The sequence below is a fragment of the Hypomesus nipponensis genome, chromosome 23 (assembly GCF_054491055.1).
Source record: "Hypomesus nipponensis isolate SF chromosome 23, ASM5449105v1, whole genome shotgun sequence".
NCBI lineage: Eukaryota > Metazoa > Chordata > Actinopteri > Osmeriformes > Osmeridae > Hypomesus > Hypomesus nipponensis.
The window spans coordinates 22,757,671-22,776,830 of NC_140383.1; the positions used below are offsets into that span (position 1 = coordinate 22,757,671).

The window sequence follows — 19,160 nt, forward strand, 5'->3', positions numbered from 1 at the left end:
CATCAACACCCACTATACTGGCTTGGCCTTGTGGCTCTCATGAACTCATTCTAGGAATCAAGTTCAGCTGTACTGATACGCTGCATGCATTCACTAATAGTGGGCTTATAATTCTATACGGGAGAACCCAAAAATCTGTAAGAAAAATATGCTACAAAAGATAGGTGCATGTCAACCAACAAAACATTTAACTTTCATTTACTATGCAAAGAAAGATATCGCACAAACGTATGGGTTAATACATGTAATAATGATATCGATATAAACATGGAAATACAAAACCTCTGCCAATCAACCAACTTTTTGTATTTGGCCACTCCCACCTCATTACATTTTGCTTCAAAGCACTGAAAATAAGAAGATAATGCTGAATTTAATTAATATTTCCAAATGAAAAGCGCAACAGCATCCTTTTACATTTGTGGAATCGGTGAACGATAAAAAAAAGAGATTTTTCGTGTGTTTTTCAACCAGTCTAACCGGACGTTTCTAATCAGACCCGTGTGTCAAGGCCTACGAAGAATCTTATCACAGGACTTTTTTTTCCAGACCAGCTGATGAAAGTTGGTGTGTTCCAGGTGCTGCCTCAGCACTGGCATCGTGTAAACCTCCATGTTAGTCATCATCTTGTGTCCCTCTCAGCACTGCATCATGTACAGTTGGACCGATGAATAAACTACTAAAGTATTTTATCTAAGGACTTCTGTGTTTCCTATAAGTGCATGAGTGGTTTGCCAAGCTCGTCATAATTCACTTCATAAATAGGTGGTGTGCTGTTCGAGTGTGTGAGATTGTCTTGGCAGATTGTTCAGGAATGCTTGTTGAGAAATGAACATTTCCCCATGATTTTATGACCTGTATTTATACCGGTCATTAATGAACACTATAGGGAAAGCACAGCCTTTCTTTAGCTGAAATTCTTTTGTCTCGAAACTTTTTGCTATAAGTACTTTAACATTAAGCTCTGAACTTCAACGTCACACATTTTACAGAGGAAATTGCGTTCTTTGAATGAATGAGACGGTTAATGATCCACACAGGGAAGAGTTCCTAAATAAAAAACACATCAATGCGTCATCGAACGGCCGAAGTGACAAGCCAACTCGACACTTAGCAGTGGCCTTTCTCTACGCCTGTAATCAGTCCTGCGTGTGGCATTTCACTAAAAGCATTAGGAGATACAACAGTCGTCGGCACACCAACTGTATTTACGGTGTGTTTACTGTACTTTCAATGGGTTTTTTTGGGATTTCTGAGGTAGCCATACAAAGTGGCCGTCTCCTGCTGTGTCCCAATGGCTTGTCCTCGCAGCGGTGGAAACGTTTCGTCAAGCCTGCAAATACGCGCCAATCAAGTTTGCGTAACGAGGCCCCCAACAGGTGTACAGGAAAACTATTATTGAAATAAGTTTTAATGAATATATGATTTGTGTGTGTGTGTGTGTGTGTGTGTTTGAAACCCGTTCAAACATTCAAACAAACATAAATCAAACATTATGCATACAGAAAAAACATGGTAAGAGCCCCTAAGCTGTTATTTGTTATCTAAGGGTTCTGAACTTAAAGCATTTTATTCTGCTTCTTCTAGTGTTATTAACTATTTTACACAAAATTGGTCGACGACAATCTTAAACTAAAGTCTTGCCTTATTGGTAACTTACTTTTTTTTGTTGCTTCGTCGTGTAACATGTGGGTCCAAATTCTCTTTTTGATTTGGGCAAGCAGATAGCCACACTCAGGCCTGTGCACATCATTGTAGTTTATTCATCATATTTCCATCAAAGTGAATATAAAGTCCAGTATGTAGCTATGTTAAAGGTACCTTGTACAACATTCTTACGTGTCTGACCGACTTTCATCAGTCATCATGGATTGCTTAAATACTCCCATTGTCTGCCTGCCTGGCAGTTAATGGAAAGACACTGACGTCGTTCAAACAGCAAACAGATGCTGTAGTTATCAGCTACACAAACTACACCACTCTCCTCAAGGTAAGCGACACTTTTGTAATTGTTGGAGTTTTGAATCGTCAACCGCCTATATTAACGTGAAAGAACATCTTTATTTCTTTAGTTCAGATTTTGTGCATCAATTTATTCTTAGGATATTTACACCCTATGGATGTTTATTGTTGTGGATCATTTCAGAATACACATGTTGTATCTGTTGTTAACATGTCAAATAAAGTAATCTAGAATGTAGATAATGTAAAATCTTATATAGAAATATCCAGATTATATCTACAGAAAACTTACACCGTTCCATATGATATTCAATATTCTATTAATAACATTCATGAAGGTGATGAAGTTTACTTATTTTAATCAGCCTACTATAACAGGTGTTGTATGTATGAAATATAAAGTATATCAAGATAATGGATGGCTGCCTAATTATATTTTGAATGAAAAGGTCAATCAGTGTGAATTACTTTAAAACGTGTCATTCTTTCTAACGCAGATGTACACCCTCATCTTTCTCCTCGCAAAGCTGTTGCTTGTGGGCTGGATGTGTGTGGTTCCTCTCCAGGGCCAGAGGCCGGGCCAGGTGGACCCCCTGACTCTGAACCAGGCCGACCCGCAGTGCTGGGAGTCCTCCTCGGGCCGCCTGCTGGAGATGCGCTCGCCCAGGATCGCTGACACGGTGCCAGCCTTCTGGAACCTCATGGTGTTCCTCAAGGCGTCGGACAATAGGAAACACTCGGCGTTGTTCTGGGACCTTGCCCAGGTCTTCTGGGACACCTACGTGGACTGCATCCTGTCCAGGACCCACGGACTTGGGAGGCGACAGTTATCCTGGCCCCGGGAGCAGATCACCGCTATGCACTCGCTTATCACTGACAGTAAGTGGTTTTAGACAGATGCGTTAGAGCCCCTCTCCCTTGTGAGTCTGGTTCATTTGCTTAATTTTAAATGTGCTAAAATGTTGATAGATTACTTTGCCAAGTATTTGTAATTGCAATTGCAATGTAACAAAACACTGTGACGTATATAACGTGTGTGCGCGCGCGCGTGTGTGTGTGTATGCGTTTGGTTGTTTGCTATAGAATCATTTGTGAAGGATTCAAAGACGAATTCGTCCAAGCTGAAGGAATCCTCCCAGAGCCTGCTCAGTGTCCAGGTGCAGCGCACGGGCTCAGGCATTCTACGTCACATAATCACGCATTCCAAGGACAAGAAGAAAAAATCCAAAATATAAATATTGTTATACTGTTACACTTTTCTACGCATGATCTGTCTTTCAGTGATAGTGAACCTGCGGGTGCTGGTTATGTAGACCTGTAGGCCTATTTCCACTCTTGAATAAAAAAAGAAAAAAAAAGAAAAAAAAGAAAGCACATTTATCTGGACCAGAGTTGTTCTGTATTTCCGAGAGTTCTTCAGACTCACGACTTGTCTCGGGTTTTTCAACAAAAAAAATCCGCCCTAAAAAATGACGTATCTAAATTTACAATTGGAAGATGGAACTGAAACGCTGATATGCCTCCATTGCCTCTCCAATGGGCCAACTTTGATAGCATGTAGTTTCGATTTGCTATTTCCGTTTCATGAAGTAGACACGGACTAGCACTCTGCGTGGTCTTCGTGTAAACATGATTGTAATGTAATGTTCTTATTGTCATCTAATGTGTTGAAACTCATTCGCTCATCTGCCTTAACGTAGTGGATTTGGCGAAGCCTTCTATATAGGATAAGGAAGTTGTAAGGTAAGTTCATTCGACCCTATAGCAGCTTTATTCATCGGGACATCACCAACTTGACCGTGACTATTACTGTTTCAGAACATGGATCACCAAAACCAACTACTTAAGGCAGATCACGCTCTAAATTCTGATGAGGTTCAATCGCTAGTGTTTCTTTGCACTGATCTACTGAAAAAGGACCTACAGTCGGTGTCTACGGCCAGGACACTGTTCTCTCTGCTGTCGGATAAAGGCTTGTTATCAGCGCAGCAGCCTGACCTGCTGGTTGAATTGCTCGACACCATCCAGCGTCGACCCCTCATCCGTGAACTTAATCTCGGTGACCTACTGCCTAAAACTAGATCCTTAATTTCCCCATACAGGTAAGCTATACAGTAGCCTATGTATTACTCAACTTTACCTAAAACTTGTAAATGGTTATATAGTCGGAACCACATGAATACCACATAACCCATATAATAATAACACATAACCAAGTAATTACCACACCCTAATTGAAAAGGAGATTATGTTGGCATACATGGCGTTTAAAAATAGGAAAAAAACACAAAAAAAACATGTGCATTATCAATTACAGACATATGCTGTATGATTTGTCTGAAAATATAACAGAAGATGAGTTGAAGGAAATCAAGTTCCTTTTGACTGATAGTCTACCTCGAAGAAAACTGGAATCTCTGGTGAGCCTAATTTTATTATCATTGTGAATAGGTGTAACATGTTCAGGCAAGTATATAGGCATAAGGCCTGGGCTAGCCTACTAATCTCAGAAGTTCATACAGTTGACAAGTTTGTCTGTGAATTTTCAGACGACTTTGGGAGTCTTTCTGGAGATGGAGCACAAGGATTGCCTGAGCAGCACAAATCTAGATCTTCTGAATACAATTATTGAGAGAGTCGTTCCAATGCTGAAGAAAAAGATCGATCAGTTTGTGACAGCAAGGGAGAATAGTAAGATTTGCAATCATTTAGCTTGTTTACGAGTGTCTAGCCTCACGGCTCTGACTTGGCAGGAATGGATGACTAAGTGTCTCCGTAAAAGTGACTAAGCACTTTTTGGGAAACCCTACCATGTAAATAAGGAAACACAAACTGTTATCTTATCCTATACTTAGACTACGTGACTTACTGTTGCAAGACACATTTATTCAGGGTTTATCATCCGTGTAAAGGCCCTGTGACTGAACAGACAGAATTTGACCGGATCAGACGTAGGTCGGCTTCTGACTATTTACCCGGACACCAGGTAGGTACCTTTATCTGATCATCCCATCTTCCCATGACACGACAGACACTTTTTCTCATGAGACATGACGACTAAGGGCTTTTCCATTTCATTGCATTTCCACTAAGGTTTCCACTAAGGCCCCTGAAAGACCCGCCTCATATGGAGAATTTGGTAGTGAATCATTTGCCTACATGTCCGTTCTATCGTTTTAAGTTGTTGTTGCTCTATTCACTTCCTGTTTTTGTTTGTGGCAGGATCGGTGGAACCTCTTTTGCCACCTTCCATTTATGGGAGTATTTCAGCTCAGGTCAGTCAACACTATCTGTATATGCTATAAAGATGGTACAGTACACTAAAGCTACATTACACACTATATTCACACCATCTGTATTTAAGAACACAGGAACAAACCATTAACCTGTGAAGTAATGTTCTCTCTTTCTTCCTCAGAACATCTCACTAGGTAAGTCCCTAGATAAAGCATGTGAGCACACACATTTCTCTTTCTGAAATGGACAGAACAGAACAAAGGTTACAAACGCATTCCTGGTCATTTTGTTCTGTCTCTGTCAGATATTCCAATCGTCCAAGGTTCCACCATTGGGAGACTTTCTGATACACTGGAGTGTCTAAGTACCAATGAGGACAACGCAAGTGCCAACAGCCAAGGTTAGTTCTATGACCTCTCCAGTCCTGGAGTGTGGCAGAGTTAATAAGTCTGACAGCTTTTGGGACGAAGCCAGAGGGGCTGGTTACCCCAGTCCTGCATCTGGTGATGTATGTGTCACTGATTGCCGGGAGACTACGCCCAATCATTTTCTCTGCTGTCTTAAACACACCCTACGGGGTCTTCCTATCTGTACCAGAGCAGTTCTCATATTACACTGTGACACACGAGGTGAGAATGCTCTCCTGTAAAAACATGTAAGGACTGTGGTTCCCAAACCAGCCCGTCTGAGCCTCCTCAGAAAGTACAGCCTTTGGTGAGCCTTGTTTACCAGGCTACTGCAGTTGGTTTTACAATTGAAGTTATCATTGATATGCACTCCAATGCTGATGGGAGGGGGATGGTTCCTGTTGTTTTTTTTTTTTCCACAATCATTTATTTAGTTTTGGTCAGTGACTCAGAGGACACAGTATCGAAACTCTTATCGAAGCTCAACATAACAAGTGGCGCAATATCAACTGTGACAGAAGAACATATTCAACTTAAACCTGTTACACAGAAAGTTGTTGTTTGCTCCGGAACATCGCCTGGATCCCAAAAATATTTTACTGCTTTATTGTACTTTGTCCTAAATACTTTTTACATTACTACCTTGGGGATTTCCATGTCAACATAGCCGCGTGATCTCTCTTATAGGGAACAATGACTCTCCTGCCATCTCCAGCAGTGCTAGGAGAAACCTTGGCCCAGGACTATCACAGACTGGAAACACAGCTACAGAGGTGCCTTTAGGACTGAATTCAAGGGCTCCGACCCAAACAAGCCACGGCGTAAGTATGTTATATCAGATTTTACAGAAGAACCTAAACACATTTTGCCCAAAGCCCCACTCTTACTGCCAAGCCGTTCAATTGTAATTGAATTACAACCTATTTATTATGACTTAAGTTGTGTCCTTTTGGCACTGGAAAGATCTCACTGAGAATGTTCATTTGCTACTGTCCATATTAATCATATTCACCCAACATTGCACTCCCCCATTTCTCCAAACCCTTGTGATGTTTCAGTTTTTACATTGTGGTTTTAAAAGGCCTCAATTGACTTAAATGCATATCAGCGCATGCTTTTTTATCGATTAGACTACTTAAATGAAGTCATTAATGAATGAAACGTTGACCTATAAACACACAACTGTTCACCACCGTTGATGTACATGTACAGGGTTTAGAAACGTACCCCATGAGGAGAGGAAAGATGGGTTTCTGCCTCATCATTAACAATGAAGACTTCACCCAATCTCCACTCAAGCTTAAGAACCGAGAGGGAACACTGGTTGATGAACGTAAAATCTTTTCCTTTTTGATTTTAGGTTTGGAAGAAATACATTTGATTACCTTCTTTATACATTTACATTCAACATTTAGTCATTTACATTTATACACTGTGTGTGTGTGTGTGTGTGTGTGGCAGAAAGCCTGAGGAGCGTGTTTGAGTGGCTTGGCTTTCGGGTCCTGATAGAGCGAGACTGCAGCAGGGAGCGCATGCTGTCCGTGCTGCGTGAGCTGGCCTCCAGGGACCACAGTCAGGTGGACTGCCTGGTGTGCTGTGTCCTGAGCCACGGCATGGAGCGTTGTGTCTACGGGGTGGACGGCTCCACGGTGAGACTCAGGGAGATCACCCAACCCTTCAACGGTCTGCTGAGCTCCACGCTGAGGGGGAAACCCAAGATGTTCTTCGTCCAGGCTTGCCAGGGCACCCTGGAGCAGCAGCCGGTGCCCCTCGAGTCTGACGCCCCCCCGTCCCTCTCTGATCCCACTGGGGACTCCCTCTGCTGTGACGCCAGGGTGCCCAGGGACTCTATTGCCTCGGACGCTGACTTCCTGATAGGCATGGCTACTGTATCCGACTTTGCCTCTTTCAGAGACAGGAAACTAGGTACCTGGTACATACAGTCGCTATGCCAAAACCTCATCCAGATGGTACCAAGGTGAGCACGCTGAGATGGGATTGGTTTTAACGGGCGGTACAGGACAGTGTGTTGTTACAGAATAAAGCATCGGTCTAAAGTAAATGTATATCTCTCTCTCTCTCTCTCTCTCTCTGTCTGTCTGTCTCTCTCTCTCTCTCTCTCTCTCTCTCTCTCTCTCTCTCTCTCTCTCTCTGTGACCAGTGGTGTGGACTTGGTGTCCATCCTGACCAAGGTGAATGATGACGTCAGCAAGATGACAGATGTTTACGGTTCTAGGAAGCAGATGCCGGAGCCTGCGTTCTCTCTCAGGAAAAGGGTGGTTTTCCCCATTCCTGACCACCCCCCCCCCCCCTCAAACTGATCTGAAAAGTAATAGTTAGCTGGTGGTTTGGCTACACTGTTAAAAAAGGGGAAAAAGGCAGGGATGCCTGGAAATATCTGTTGAAAAACAGAAAATTACTGTAAGATTAAAGACATAGATAAAATTTAAAAATACAGTAATTTTCCTTCCTATAATACGTACGGGATAATGTATAGAACGCCGGTCATTATCGTGAAAATAAGCCCCGACAGGGCGAACAGCACCCCGACGCGAAGCGTTCTATACATTATCCCTAATTACACGGCTACTTGCCAACAAAATTACTTAACACAGTGTGTCTTTTTACAATGTATTTGTTACCAATCGTAGTGTTGATCAGCAGAGAAATAGTTCGCCAAAGACGTTGAACTTCATAGACGTTGAACATTCTTAAGGCTTAATATCAGCTGACGTCGCTAAGCAACGGAGTACGCTGGGGTTGAAAGGTTACCGGACTACTTGCGGAATGCTACGAAAGACGTGAATCAGAAGCAAAAAGGCCACTTTCCTTGACAGCGGTCTGTTATTCATAGCAACGGTCTGTTATCAGAATATATCAGACCGCAGAACGTTGGGAAGGTTGGCTTTCTACAGCGTTAAGAACAGCTGTGTAATAATACTAGTTCTAAAACTGGTGGTTCCCATCCTAGATATTTCTTTATTTTCTCATATATATTTTTCCATTTCAAGTTTTTAACTGTATCATTAACAGTATTTTAATGTTCCTAAAAGTGACATATTAAAATAACAAAATATATTTTTTGTAAAATTACAGAAAAGGCATCTACTTTTGTCATTTAAGAATACTTAATTTGTACTATATTTTTTGTTAAATTTCATGACATATTTCAATAAATAGTTTATTGTTTTGAAATACAGGGAAAATATGTACATTATTAGTGGGGGGAAAACTGTGAAAAGGGTTTACTGTAACACATTTCTACAGTGTAAGACAAACACTAACCTCCCTAGGGCGCCAAATGCGCTAGGACTGGTACTGAACCTCCCTGTAGTATTCCATCAGCATTGTAATCTCAAAGACAAATTTGTGCAATAAATACAATGAATATGACAAATGAAAATTGTGACTTGTGCCGTTTTGTTTCAAACATATTTGTAATGCCACACACTTTCAAATTAAAGACATCATGTTTAACGCATAAAACTGACGAGGAAAGCAGTTCCACAGACCAGGACCAGCAGCACTACAGGGATCCTGGACTTGGAGGAAGCTCCATCACTTGCTTCTGCCCGGGCCGGTGCACCCCAGGTCCCATGTCAGACAGCTGAAAGGTCTGCCGTGACACAGAGTTACATTTAGTCATTTAGCAGACACTCTTATCAAGAGCGACTTACAGTAAGTACAGGGACACTCCCCTGAGGCAAGTAGGGTGAAGTGCCTTGCCCAAGGACACAACGACACATTTTGCATTTGGGCTGGAATCGAACCGCCAACCTTCTGATTAATAGCTTGATTCTCTAACCGCTCAGCTATCTGACTTCCTGAGAGAACACCGTGAGCAGGGTCAGATCAGAGTGGCCCAGAGCAGATTACTGTGAGCAGAGTCAGATCAGAGAGGCCCAGGGCAGATTACTGTGAGCAGGGTCAGATCAGAGAGGCCCAGAGCAGAGCACCGTGAGCAGGGTCAGATCAGAGAGGCCCAGGGCAGATTACTGTGAGCAGGGTCAGATCAGAGAGGCCCAGAGCTGATTACTGTGAGCAGGGTCAGATCAGAGAGGCCCAGAGCAGATTACTGTGAGCAGGGTCAGATCAGAGAGGCCCAGAGCAGAGCTCTTGGAGGTTCCCAGGCTGAACGGAGAGCATCTCCGCACGCAGGCAGACTCACCACTGTGTCCAGCTGCTGCTGGGTTTGGTGAAGAGTACTTTGCAGCAAGTTGATGGTTACATCCTTTTCAGTCAGCTCACTGCCTAGTGCCTGGAGAACGCCACACAAACTCTCCTTCAGTACAAAGGCTAATTATCCCTCCAGATCAAAGTCAAATGTTATCTCACCACAGTTTCACCTGACCTGTATCTCCTCCTCGCGCTTGGCAATCTCAGCCTCAAATGTTTTTCTGTGTTGGTCTTTCTCCTGTTTACTTTTGTCCAACAGCTCTTGTGCTGTTCAGATGGGATGAACACATATATGGCAAAACCTTACATTAAGGTTAGATTTACTACAATGTGACACAGCAATACCGATAGTACCAATATTGGCCGCGTTTCCCAGATTCATTAAGAAGCTCTTAAGGCTAAGAGCTTCTTAAGAGCGTTCTAAGAGCGTTCTAGAGCGCTCTAAGAACACTCTTAGAACGCTCCTAAGAAACTCTTAGTGTTAAGAGCTTCTTAACGACACAGGAACTGCTATGTAGTTACACTGCTAAACTTATTATGAAGGAGGTTGGGCTTTCTAGGAGTAAGTGGATGTTAACATTGATATTGTTTTGTACACATCTTTCAACGAACCCTTTGCAACATTAACTTACCCCTTACACCCTCCCCCATACTGTACCCTCTTACACTTTTGTAACAACCTATATAACACTAACACAAAATAACATACATCGCAATTCCTATTTACATGCAAGGCTTTTACCATAGTCGGGCCTGGACTGGTAAATGGCATACCGGTAAAACGTCCGGTGGGCCGACACACTTGATGCCGATATGATATTTAATAAATACTGTATATAAATCTTTTTTTTCCATAAACTTAAAAATTGGCCAATGACCGGCCCATAAAGCAGGGACAGCGGCCCATTGGTTCATTTTCCATACTGACACTGGGCTGGCCCAATCACATCTCTTAACAGGCTCCACCCCTCCCCCTATGTTTCTTGTGTCAGGTGCAGTGGCTCAGAGACAAAAATTTGTGGTTCAGGATAGATAAACAAAAGCACAAGAGCAAGGGGACTGTGGAGAAGCTGCGGGCAAAAACATGTAAAACATGTAAAAAATAACCGACATGTTTAGTGCTGTAGCTTCAGTTTCTAAGCCTACAGTGCCTGACAGTTTGCAACCACAGGTGAACATGGAACATGGAAGAGAGATGACTGGCCATGGCACCTGTCAGTCAGAGGAGCAGGTGTCTGACCGACCGACCGACCGACCAATTGCGGTGGGCCGGTCTGAGCAAAAATGTCAGTGCCATTATTTTGTCCCAGTCCAGCCCTGGCTATAGGTATTGCTATGCTGTTACCAGTAGTTAATATAACCTTCACTCTATTTTTTAGAACCTGAGTTCTGACTTCTCTTACAGCTCTTATACAGACACACGACCTCTCAAGGTCACGGCCTTCTAGAAGCGCACCGTTCCTCAGACACTCCCTCAGGTTCTGCCCCTGCTCCTCCTTCCAGACGCTCTCCTTCTTCACCCAGCTGCTCCTCATCTCCTCACAGATGCTCTCCTGGAGGCGAGCGTGGCACAATCACAGCCACAAAAACAATACCAAGACTTTCATTGACAACACAGAGGAGGATGCTCCCCCTAAGACTCACCTTATACGTGCGGAAGGAGCTTTTGAGGAAGTCGTAATCTTTCTCCAACAGAGCTATTAAAGTAAAAACAGGGTTAGAGTTCAGTCAGAGTAATTAAGGAGTGGCTCATTAGGAGATTGTGTCAAAGGTGTCCACCAACTGAAAGTCATTCAATCCCCGAATACTGTCTGTGTGTGTTTCTGTGTGTGTGCTCTCATGTGTGTGTGTCTTTCTGTCTGTGTGTGTGTGTGTGGTGTGTGTGCGTCTGTTTGTCTGTGTGTGCGAGAGCGTCATAGGGGTACCATATCTCTCCTCTGTACAGAGCCGGTCGTCCTCTAGAGTCTTTGCATGGAGGGCCACCACAGCATTGATCTCAGATCTGTGAACCTGCAAAAGCTGCCTGGAGGACCGAGAACCTTTCAAACAACCTCCTCCTCATCCGTCTCATTCAAAAACATTCTAAATCACTTTGTTAACTTACATTGTAGAAGGTTTGTTTCGTTCTGAATGAAACCTGAATTGCAACCTGTAATCGTGGGCAGGGCCGGATTAAAACATTTTGAGGCCTGGGGCTAATTACCAGAATGAGGCCCCTATATCGCCCCCAACGCACATCATGACACGCACACAAACCCACGCCAGGTGCACTGACACATGCTTTAAAAGTCCACAGAGCCACTCTATAAATATGATCAGTTTAAAGCCAAGGACAAAATCTACGTGTGTAATAGGTTACACTGTAGACAATCATAAACCAATAATGTAAATGTATACATATTTCCACTAATTCAAAACCAAAAATAAGGCTAAATAGGCAGGGAATGACCATTATAGGTTACTCAAAAACCCAAACACAAGAAGGCAGACAGTCAGATATACAATCTCCAGGGTGGAAAGCATTTGAATTAGCTTACATACAAACAAGCTATTTAAAAAACTATTTTACAATAATGGAGCCATGTTGAGTGTTGGCAGCCGCGGCCTAACATAGAACAAACATGTGACTCACCATCACATCAGTGATATTAAAAGGCCCGTTTTCTGCTCTTTCTCAATGCAAACTAATCAATGAGCTCTTCCAAGTCCAGTTGGCGCAGTATGTCATTCTCTATTGACATTAAAGTCAAATTGTTCAGTCTGTCCTCGCACATTGATGTCCTCAGTCTATGCTTATTAATAATTCCTGAGAATGACCTCTCCCCACTGGCATTAGCCTACTAACGGGCAATGTACTTTTGGGAAAACACTTTGGAGATGCCTCTCCCGTATTAATGAAAGTAGGTTTCTCGGTGTTTATGGGTCAGTGAGAGGGCAACTCGGGAGAAATGCACAAACTGCGCTAGTTAGTCGGTAAAGTCATCTGCTAGATCTGCCGCAGAGGCAGCAGCAGCAGCAGGATGACTAGCCGGCGGATTTGTTGCAGCACTCCATATATTTGTTAATTTTGGAGTCTTCTTTCGTAATTCTGACGATCTTATGTTTTAAAGTTTGTAATTTTCTTTTTTTGGACCCACTCATGCTTTCTTTGACCGGACATTTTTCGCGCATTATTTGTGTTTTCACTCTGAATTTTTCTAATGTTATGCGCGGTGCCGTTGACTCACTCGACTTCGGGCAACCTGTGGCCCTCAGGTGGCGAGTCCCAGGGCTGCAGCCCCTAAAGGCCATTGTCTTAATCCGGCCCAATCATGATTCATGGGAGACACCTACTCTATCTCCTGTTGCTGCTGTAGCCTCACTCTCTCCGCCCGCCTCTCAGCCTCATCCAGCAGCTGTCAGACAGAGACGGGATGTTAGAAGGACCGGGCAGCGGTCAGCCGCATAACTAAAGTGCGCGTGTGGCGTCAGAGTATCTGTGGTCGAGCATTTGACTGCAGCTCAAAGGTCTGCTCGACATCGTTTCGGATAAAAAGTCTGCTAAATGGACATTGTGAATCAACAGATTGGCACACCGCGCGGCAGCTGTGTTGATGCGATCGGCGTTCATCGTTCAGGAGAGCCGTCAACTTCCCCATCTGCTCCTGCATGTCCTGTATCACCGCCTGCCTGAAAAAGATAAGGGCACTCAAACAGTCCCGGCCAACTGGAATAGTCTAAAGTGATACATGCTGTGCATGTGATTATTCTATTCCTGTTAAATTAGTCATTCCAAAATGGCCAGTAGGCCTACATGTCTGTGAATCGAATTAAACTTTCGATTATATATTTTATCTAGCCAAGACTAGGCCCATATAGGCCTACTAGATACTCACAATTCCATAGTTTTGGATAACAGTGAATAAAACAGCTGGCCAGCGGTATGCGATCAGGTCTCCCTTGTTCTCATTATGAGCTCATAGGGTACTGTATACAAGAAACCTGAGTTCTAAATTCTGTTGAGTCCATAGTAATCCACCAGCAATACAGAATTACAGAGTCTAAATAATTTAAAGCCATACATTGTTTATATAAAGCAATATGAAAATGTCAACTACTTCCCACGAATCTCAGTGTTTTACTAAACCAGTAGATGGCAGTATGTCGGCATTAGGCCTACTGAATCCCATACAACTTGCGGAAATAAGCGCATGAACCTGTGAACTGGATGTTGATGTCACAGAGTCTCCCGTAGTTTATGTGCTGGTGTGGTGCACCACAAAAAGTCTTACTTTTTGGCAATAAAAACATATTCCATATTTAACGCAAACCATGTCGCAAGAAGGATACCAGTCGACAGCAATAAGAACCACACTCAATAACAACACAAGGTTTGTCATCGTAGCGTACTATTAGCAGACTTGCTCATTTGCGCCGTTATAACTGAGCGTTGAAATTACTTGTTTCCATCCATTTATCAGGGGTTTAGAAAACTAGTACTAGTACTAATACTAATATATCATATAATTATCTGTCTAACTTGGCTCTCATTTGTTCGGTGATGATTTCGTGCAGCTTGGTTATTCAACAACATTCACCGACACCACCGTGCCCTGGCAAAACTCCGATACAAATTCTGCACGAATACGGCACCAAAATTGGCAACATTCCCGTCTACACCATGGAGAAGGCGGAGGGGGAGGCGCATCAACCGAGTTTCGTCTTTAACGTCACTATAGGAGACGTATCCTGCACGGGTGAGTGGGGCAATGGAAAGCCAGTGGTTTTCCCATTCAAAGTTGCTCGAGGTAGTTTCCGAGTTCATGCAGACTTGCCTAAAGTTGTGCCACTGTTTGTCAGGTCAGGGCTCGAGCAAGAAAGCGGCCAAACATCAGGCGGCAGAGGCAGCCCTTAACTTATTGGAAATGGAGACTGGAGTCGCGTAAGTCCGCTATAACCAACGTCTGTGTCATTAAGCACAAGTGTTTATTTTTGTTTTTGTTTATTTGTTTTTATTGAGCAGAAATAACAAACAACGGGTCCTTCGTTATCAACTGACGTCTCAAATAGCCTACAGACGATATTGTTATTGCCCCCGTTAGGCTGTGTTTTAATATTATTTGGCCTACCTTCCGTACCTTACTGCTAAACTTGAATGTAATATTGGCTACGACTTTGGAGGTAACGTCTCCTACATACTGCTTTGTCCTCCCCTCCAGCAGCAGTCTACACGTTTGTAACGGTGTGATAGCAGATCCCTCTGACCAGCCCAACTCAGTAGGGATATTACAGGTGGGAGAAGGTGGAGATAAGCTCTTGTAAGCTCATGACCACACCAGGCTGTGTCTTTGCTTTTGACATGATTCAAATGAATAGAATTGAAACCCAAATGTGATTGTTATTGTTGGTGTTTTGCAGGAGCTCGCGCTGCAGAAAGGCTGGAGGCTGCCCGAGTACACTGTGACGATGGAGGCCGGCCCACCCCACAAGAGAGAATTCACTGTTACTTGTAGAATGGAGTCCCTCTCAGACACAGGTATGAACGTTGAGACGTGTTGGTTTGACGTGAGCATGAACGCTATTCTGGTCCGTCGGTCACGCGTGGGCCCTGTTCCCGCAGCGATGGGAAACTCAAAGAAGGCAGCTAAGAAAGCCGCGGCGGAGAAGATGGTGGCAAAGCTCCAAAGTCTGTCTGGTTGTCCCGAAATCACCTGGGTACGTTCCAGAACTTTCCCGACCGTTTGGAACTCCCCGCCAAACGACTCCCTCCGTTTACTTCATACATAATGAAAGTGTCACTGTATGTGTGTGTCATTGGTTCCAGACTCCAAAGCCCAACGTCCGGTTTGAGAATTTGCGAAACTCGTCGGGGGAGAAGATCTCCCTGCTTGGAAGGACTCCCCTCAGCATCCCCAACACAGACTACATCCAGATGCTGCTGGAGCTGTCTGAAGAACAGGGCTTCCAGGTCACCTACTTTGACATAGGTAGGAGGATCTGAGATCGTCCACGAGGAAGCGGCGCTCGATCATGACTGATGCTGCTGCATCAGTTTGGTCTCATTCATTATTAATAATGAATGCATAATGAATTAGGTTAGGAGAGGTTTTAGATAGCAGGGTTATCTTCAGTGCATCCATCTAATGTGTGTAGATTTACATTTTATTAATTTAGCAGATGCTTTTATCTAAAGCGATGTACTAATAGTGGGTAGTGTATAGGCTCTTATCAGGGGTGTTCAACTACAATTTGAGAAGATCAAATTAACCAACACTTTATTAACCACCATGTAGGAAAATGCATTTGAGTGATCCAGTCACACACATTTCCTAAGTAGGAAAGCTCTGGACCATAGATATATATCAGTGCTTTTGTAAGTCGCCACCTACTACTGTCCATATTATGATTTGGGGTACATGATTTGATATCAAATTGTTTCCGGACTTTGATCAAATACAGTACATCGGCTTCAAACTTGAGGGGAGAATGAATGCAGGCTGGTCTGTTACGCTGATGATTTGTGATTCTCCTTCCTGTTCTTATCCGGCGTGTGCGTGGTGTTTGCAGATGAGCTGACGGTGAACGGCCAGTACCAGTGCCTGGCAGAGCTGTCCACGGCCCCCGTCACCGTGTGCCACGGCACGGGCATCTCCTGCGGCAACGCCCACAACGACGCCGCCCACAGCGCGCTGCAGTATGTCAAGATCATGGCCACCTCCAAATGAACCCGGCATGGAGAGGAACAGCAGGTTCGCACACGCACACGCACACACACACACACACACACGGGGACACACACACACGGACACACAACCCAGCTGAGGCACCATCTCACACCACACGGACGCTGCGAGTGTTCACGTGACAGGAAATGAAGGATCGTCGTTGGCAGCGTTGTTCACAAACGGGACATCAAGCGTATAGCTCAAATAGTTTGACATGTATTTATTTTTGCCTTTGGATGAGATGCAGCTCTTAAAACAGGACCATCCCGATGTGTTGGCTTTTATTTAGATGGCAGACACAAAGTTAAGGGTCAGACAGTGGAAGGGGAGCCAGAAGGTTTAGGTCACAGGTGGGGGTGAATAATGATTGTCAGTTTTAGTTAGACGGTAGTTAGCAGACCACCAGTCTCTATGTTTAATATATTTGGGTTATTACATGGATATTAAATAGTATCTTTTAAGACCAGCGCGCAAGAGAGGAGTAAAATGTGAAATAAAGAACAATACAGTCATGTGTATAAACACTTTATATACATGCAATTTATTTCACCTTGGTTTTTATTTGACGTGTACTCTGAGTATATGTCTGTTTAATACACAAGTCCAAAACACCATTATATACGTGCGCCTACATGGTGTTTTTGTGCTTATAGTGTTTTGCATTTTTGTGAGTGTGAAAGTTTCTTTTAAAGACAAATTTTTGTTTTTAATGTTGTTTTTTACTGGGATGTTTTAAGTAATGCAGAGTTGTACAGTTTGTGTGAATAGTGCATAATTCCCCTGAACAATACTAAAATGTATGGCTACTGCCTGCCAATGTTTTTATACACCCTGTCCCCATTGACTATATCACGGTGACACCAGCTCATTCTACAATGTAATTATGAAAAATGAGCGGGGAAAAAGTGATTTCTGCTGTTCATGTATTATTTCATGTTTACATGAAATGTCAGCTAACATTTGTATGATGATAAGCTGCCTTGCGTGTTTGAATGTTTGGATAAGGCTTTGTTTCATGCACTGACTGGTCTGAAATATCATGCAGATACTGGGATCACCAAGTATTCCATCGTCTCTTAAATTAAGTGACATATTTCAGAACAGTGGTCCTTGCACAGTACAGCAAGACAACCTCCTGTACTTACAGAACAGCTGTTCTGTATGTGGTAGTACTATACTGCCAAATGAGTTAGCTTCAAGCAGGTTATATATAGATATGTTCGATATATCTCTGTGTCAGTATGCGATGTTGGCCTGTGCCTCAGTTAGTCTAGGTTCCTCCGGTTCTGGTCTCAGTCTGGGAGAACAGTAGCTGTTGACGATTTTGCTGCTTGTGAAGAACACCAGGGACGAGGAAGGTTCAGTTTGGAAATGTCATCAATCCAGCCACTGATGGCGTCATCGCTTTTCCTCTGACATCCTTACGTAGAGCCGTGTTGAGACCTCGTTGTCTTGCATTGCGAGACTCTTTTTTTGTTGTTGTTGAAGATTCACTGATAAACGTAGGAGCCGTGGTTTGCCGCCATCTGTTGGACGTGAGGGCAAGACTGCGGGAAGTGTTCCTCAGCCCAATGCTGTGGTGTTAATCACACTGGAATAAAGGCATTCATTAAATCATTCAAAAATGAGTTTTATGGTTTTATTAATACAAGCACTATGTAGACCTAGCAGCAGTGTACAGTGTTCATGGAGAGATATGTACTTATACAATTGCACTTTAGAGGGTACCCATCGTGGAATGGATTTTTAAAGAACTCGGCTGAAATGGCGAAGTGGTTCACATCAGTCCGAAACGTAAAAGATAAAAGTCCAATTGAGAAACCAAAAACCTTTCGTAAGGCATTTGCAACATTCATTCGCAGGCTATGTCTTTTAAACATGCAGATATAACAACAGACTATCCAAGATGATCCAAACAGTCTCTGTCCTACTGTGACGAAACAAAGCAACATGAAGTCTCAGGTTTATTTATTTTTCTCTGGTCGCTCTGGGACAAAGTTTAATTTATTAATCAGTTACACGACAGACATTTGTGTTAACATTAATAGAATGTCATTGTCTGTCCAATCAAAGAGGACAAATGTGGATACGTCACAAACCAGACCAAACCATCGTAAACTTGCCGTCGGAAACGAAGGATCACAAGTTAGCAGGCATGCTCGCAACAAGGTGATTTTACCATCATCAGTTTCGGAGTGCTTTCTTTACTAAATGTAATCATTGGAAAATGCCAAAAACACCTTTTTTCTGCCTGCAAATAGAACAAATGTAACATGTTGTATTGGAAGGGTAAAGGGCATGGAGTTTCGAGTCAGTGTTGGTAAGTTAATAAATGTGTTAAGGCACAGCAAGCTGAATTGAAGCTGATAAACATGTAGGCTACAGTAGTCATGAGGGAGTGAACTGAATGAAACAAACTGACATATTCTGTAAATAAAATAAACATATACTTCTTTTTGGTTATAATGTATGTTCCTATGTTAGCACTGCAGGCAAAGTAGTCATTGTTCTCTGTCTGCAATGTGTAAAACACCTTAACCCATTCTCCCCTTTTTCCCCCTTACATGACAAGACAAAACCATTGAAGGAAACATCCAAATGTGTGATTTAGTTTAAATTCTTGCTCAGTAATTTCATGGTAATCTCACACATTGAAATTCATTGTGTATTTTCT

The 19,160-nt window shown here is 43.1% G+C and overlaps 4 protein-coding genes across 7 annotated transcripts; 3 read left to right on the top strand and 1 right to left on the bottom strand.

Moving 5' to 3' along the window:
• Nucleotides 1-981: 981 nt before the first annotated feature.
• LOC146234948 (protein FAM237A-like) lies at nt 982-3,336 on the top strand. 2 transcript variants are annotated; one of them, XM_084689035.1, is made up of 3 exons: nt 982-1,990; nt 2,490-2,841; nt 3,046-3,336. In XM_084689035.1, exons 2-3 carry the CDS (start codon nt 2,508-2,510, stop codon nt 3,195-3,197), a joined length of 486 nt encoding a protein of 161 aa, XP_084545161.1. In that variant the 5' UTR covers nt 982-1,990; nt 2,490-2,507; the 3' UTR covers nt 3,198-3,336. The 2 variants fall into 2 exon arrangements, with proteins under 2 accessions (XP_084545161.1, XP_084545160.1); XM_084689034.1 differs by having other exon boundaries at nt 984-1,990; nt 2,460-2,841.
• Nucleotides 3,337-3,417: 81 nt separating this feature from the next.
• On the top strand, nt 3,418-9,009 carry casp10 (caspase 10, apoptosis-related cysteine peptidase). Of its 2 annotated transcripts, none has more exons than XM_084689017.1 (13): nt 3,418-3,705; nt 3,781-4,064; nt 4,280-4,382; nt 4,512-4,653; nt 4,875-4,948; nt 5,056-5,101; nt 5,185-5,237; nt 5,381-5,393; nt 5,504-5,599; nt 6,294-6,427; nt 6,819-6,966; nt 7,068-7,584; nt 7,768-9,009. In XM_084689017.1, exons 2-13 carry the CDS (start codon nt 3,784-3,786, stop codon nt 7,925-7,927), a joined length of 1,767 nt encoding a protein of 588 aa, XP_084545143.1. In that variant the 5' UTR covers nt 3,418-3,705; nt 3,781-3,783; the 3' UTR covers nt 7,928-9,009. The 2 variants fall into 2 exon arrangements, with proteins under 2 accessions (XP_084545143.1, XP_084545144.1); XM_084689018.1 differs by having other exon boundaries at nt 6,819-6,939.
• LOC146234950 (flagellum-associated coiled-coil domain-containing protein 1-like) lies at nt 9,001-13,564 on the bottom strand. Its single transcript, XM_084689033.1, has 8 exons — nt 13,358-13,564; nt 13,116-13,177; nt 11,708-11,805; nt 11,427-11,479; nt 11,239-11,335; nt 9,958-10,049; nt 9,775-9,864; nt 9,001-9,222 (listed from the first exon to the last, which is right to left on the bottom strand). Exons 1-8 carry the CDS (start codon nt 13,430-13,432, stop codon nt 9,133-9,135), a joined length of 657 nt encoding a protein of 218 aa, XP_084545159.1. The 5' UTR covers nt 13,433-13,564; the 3' UTR covers nt 9,001-9,132.
• A 391-nt stretch (nt 13,565-13,955) lies between these two features.
• Nucleotides 13,956-18,111, top strand: prkra (protein kinase, interferon-inducible double stranded RNA dependent activator). Of its 2 annotated transcripts, none has more exons than XM_084689029.1 (8): nt 13,956-14,152; nt 14,337-14,518; nt 14,622-14,703; nt 14,981-15,053; nt 15,180-15,297; nt 15,382-15,476; nt 15,586-15,748; nt 16,329-18,111. In XM_084689029.1, the coding sequence occupies exons 1-8, from the start codon at nt 14,094-14,096 to the stop codon at nt 16,484-16,486; spliced, it is 930 nt and encodes a 309-aa protein (XP_084545155.1). In that variant the 5' UTR covers nt 13,956-14,093; the 3' UTR covers nt 16,487-18,111. The 2 variants fall into 2 exon arrangements, with proteins under 2 accessions (XP_084545155.1, XP_084545156.1); XM_084689030.1 differs by having other exon boundaries at nt 13,957-14,152; nt 14,984-15,053.
• The last annotated feature ends 1,049 nt before the right edge of the window (nt 18,112-19,160 follow it).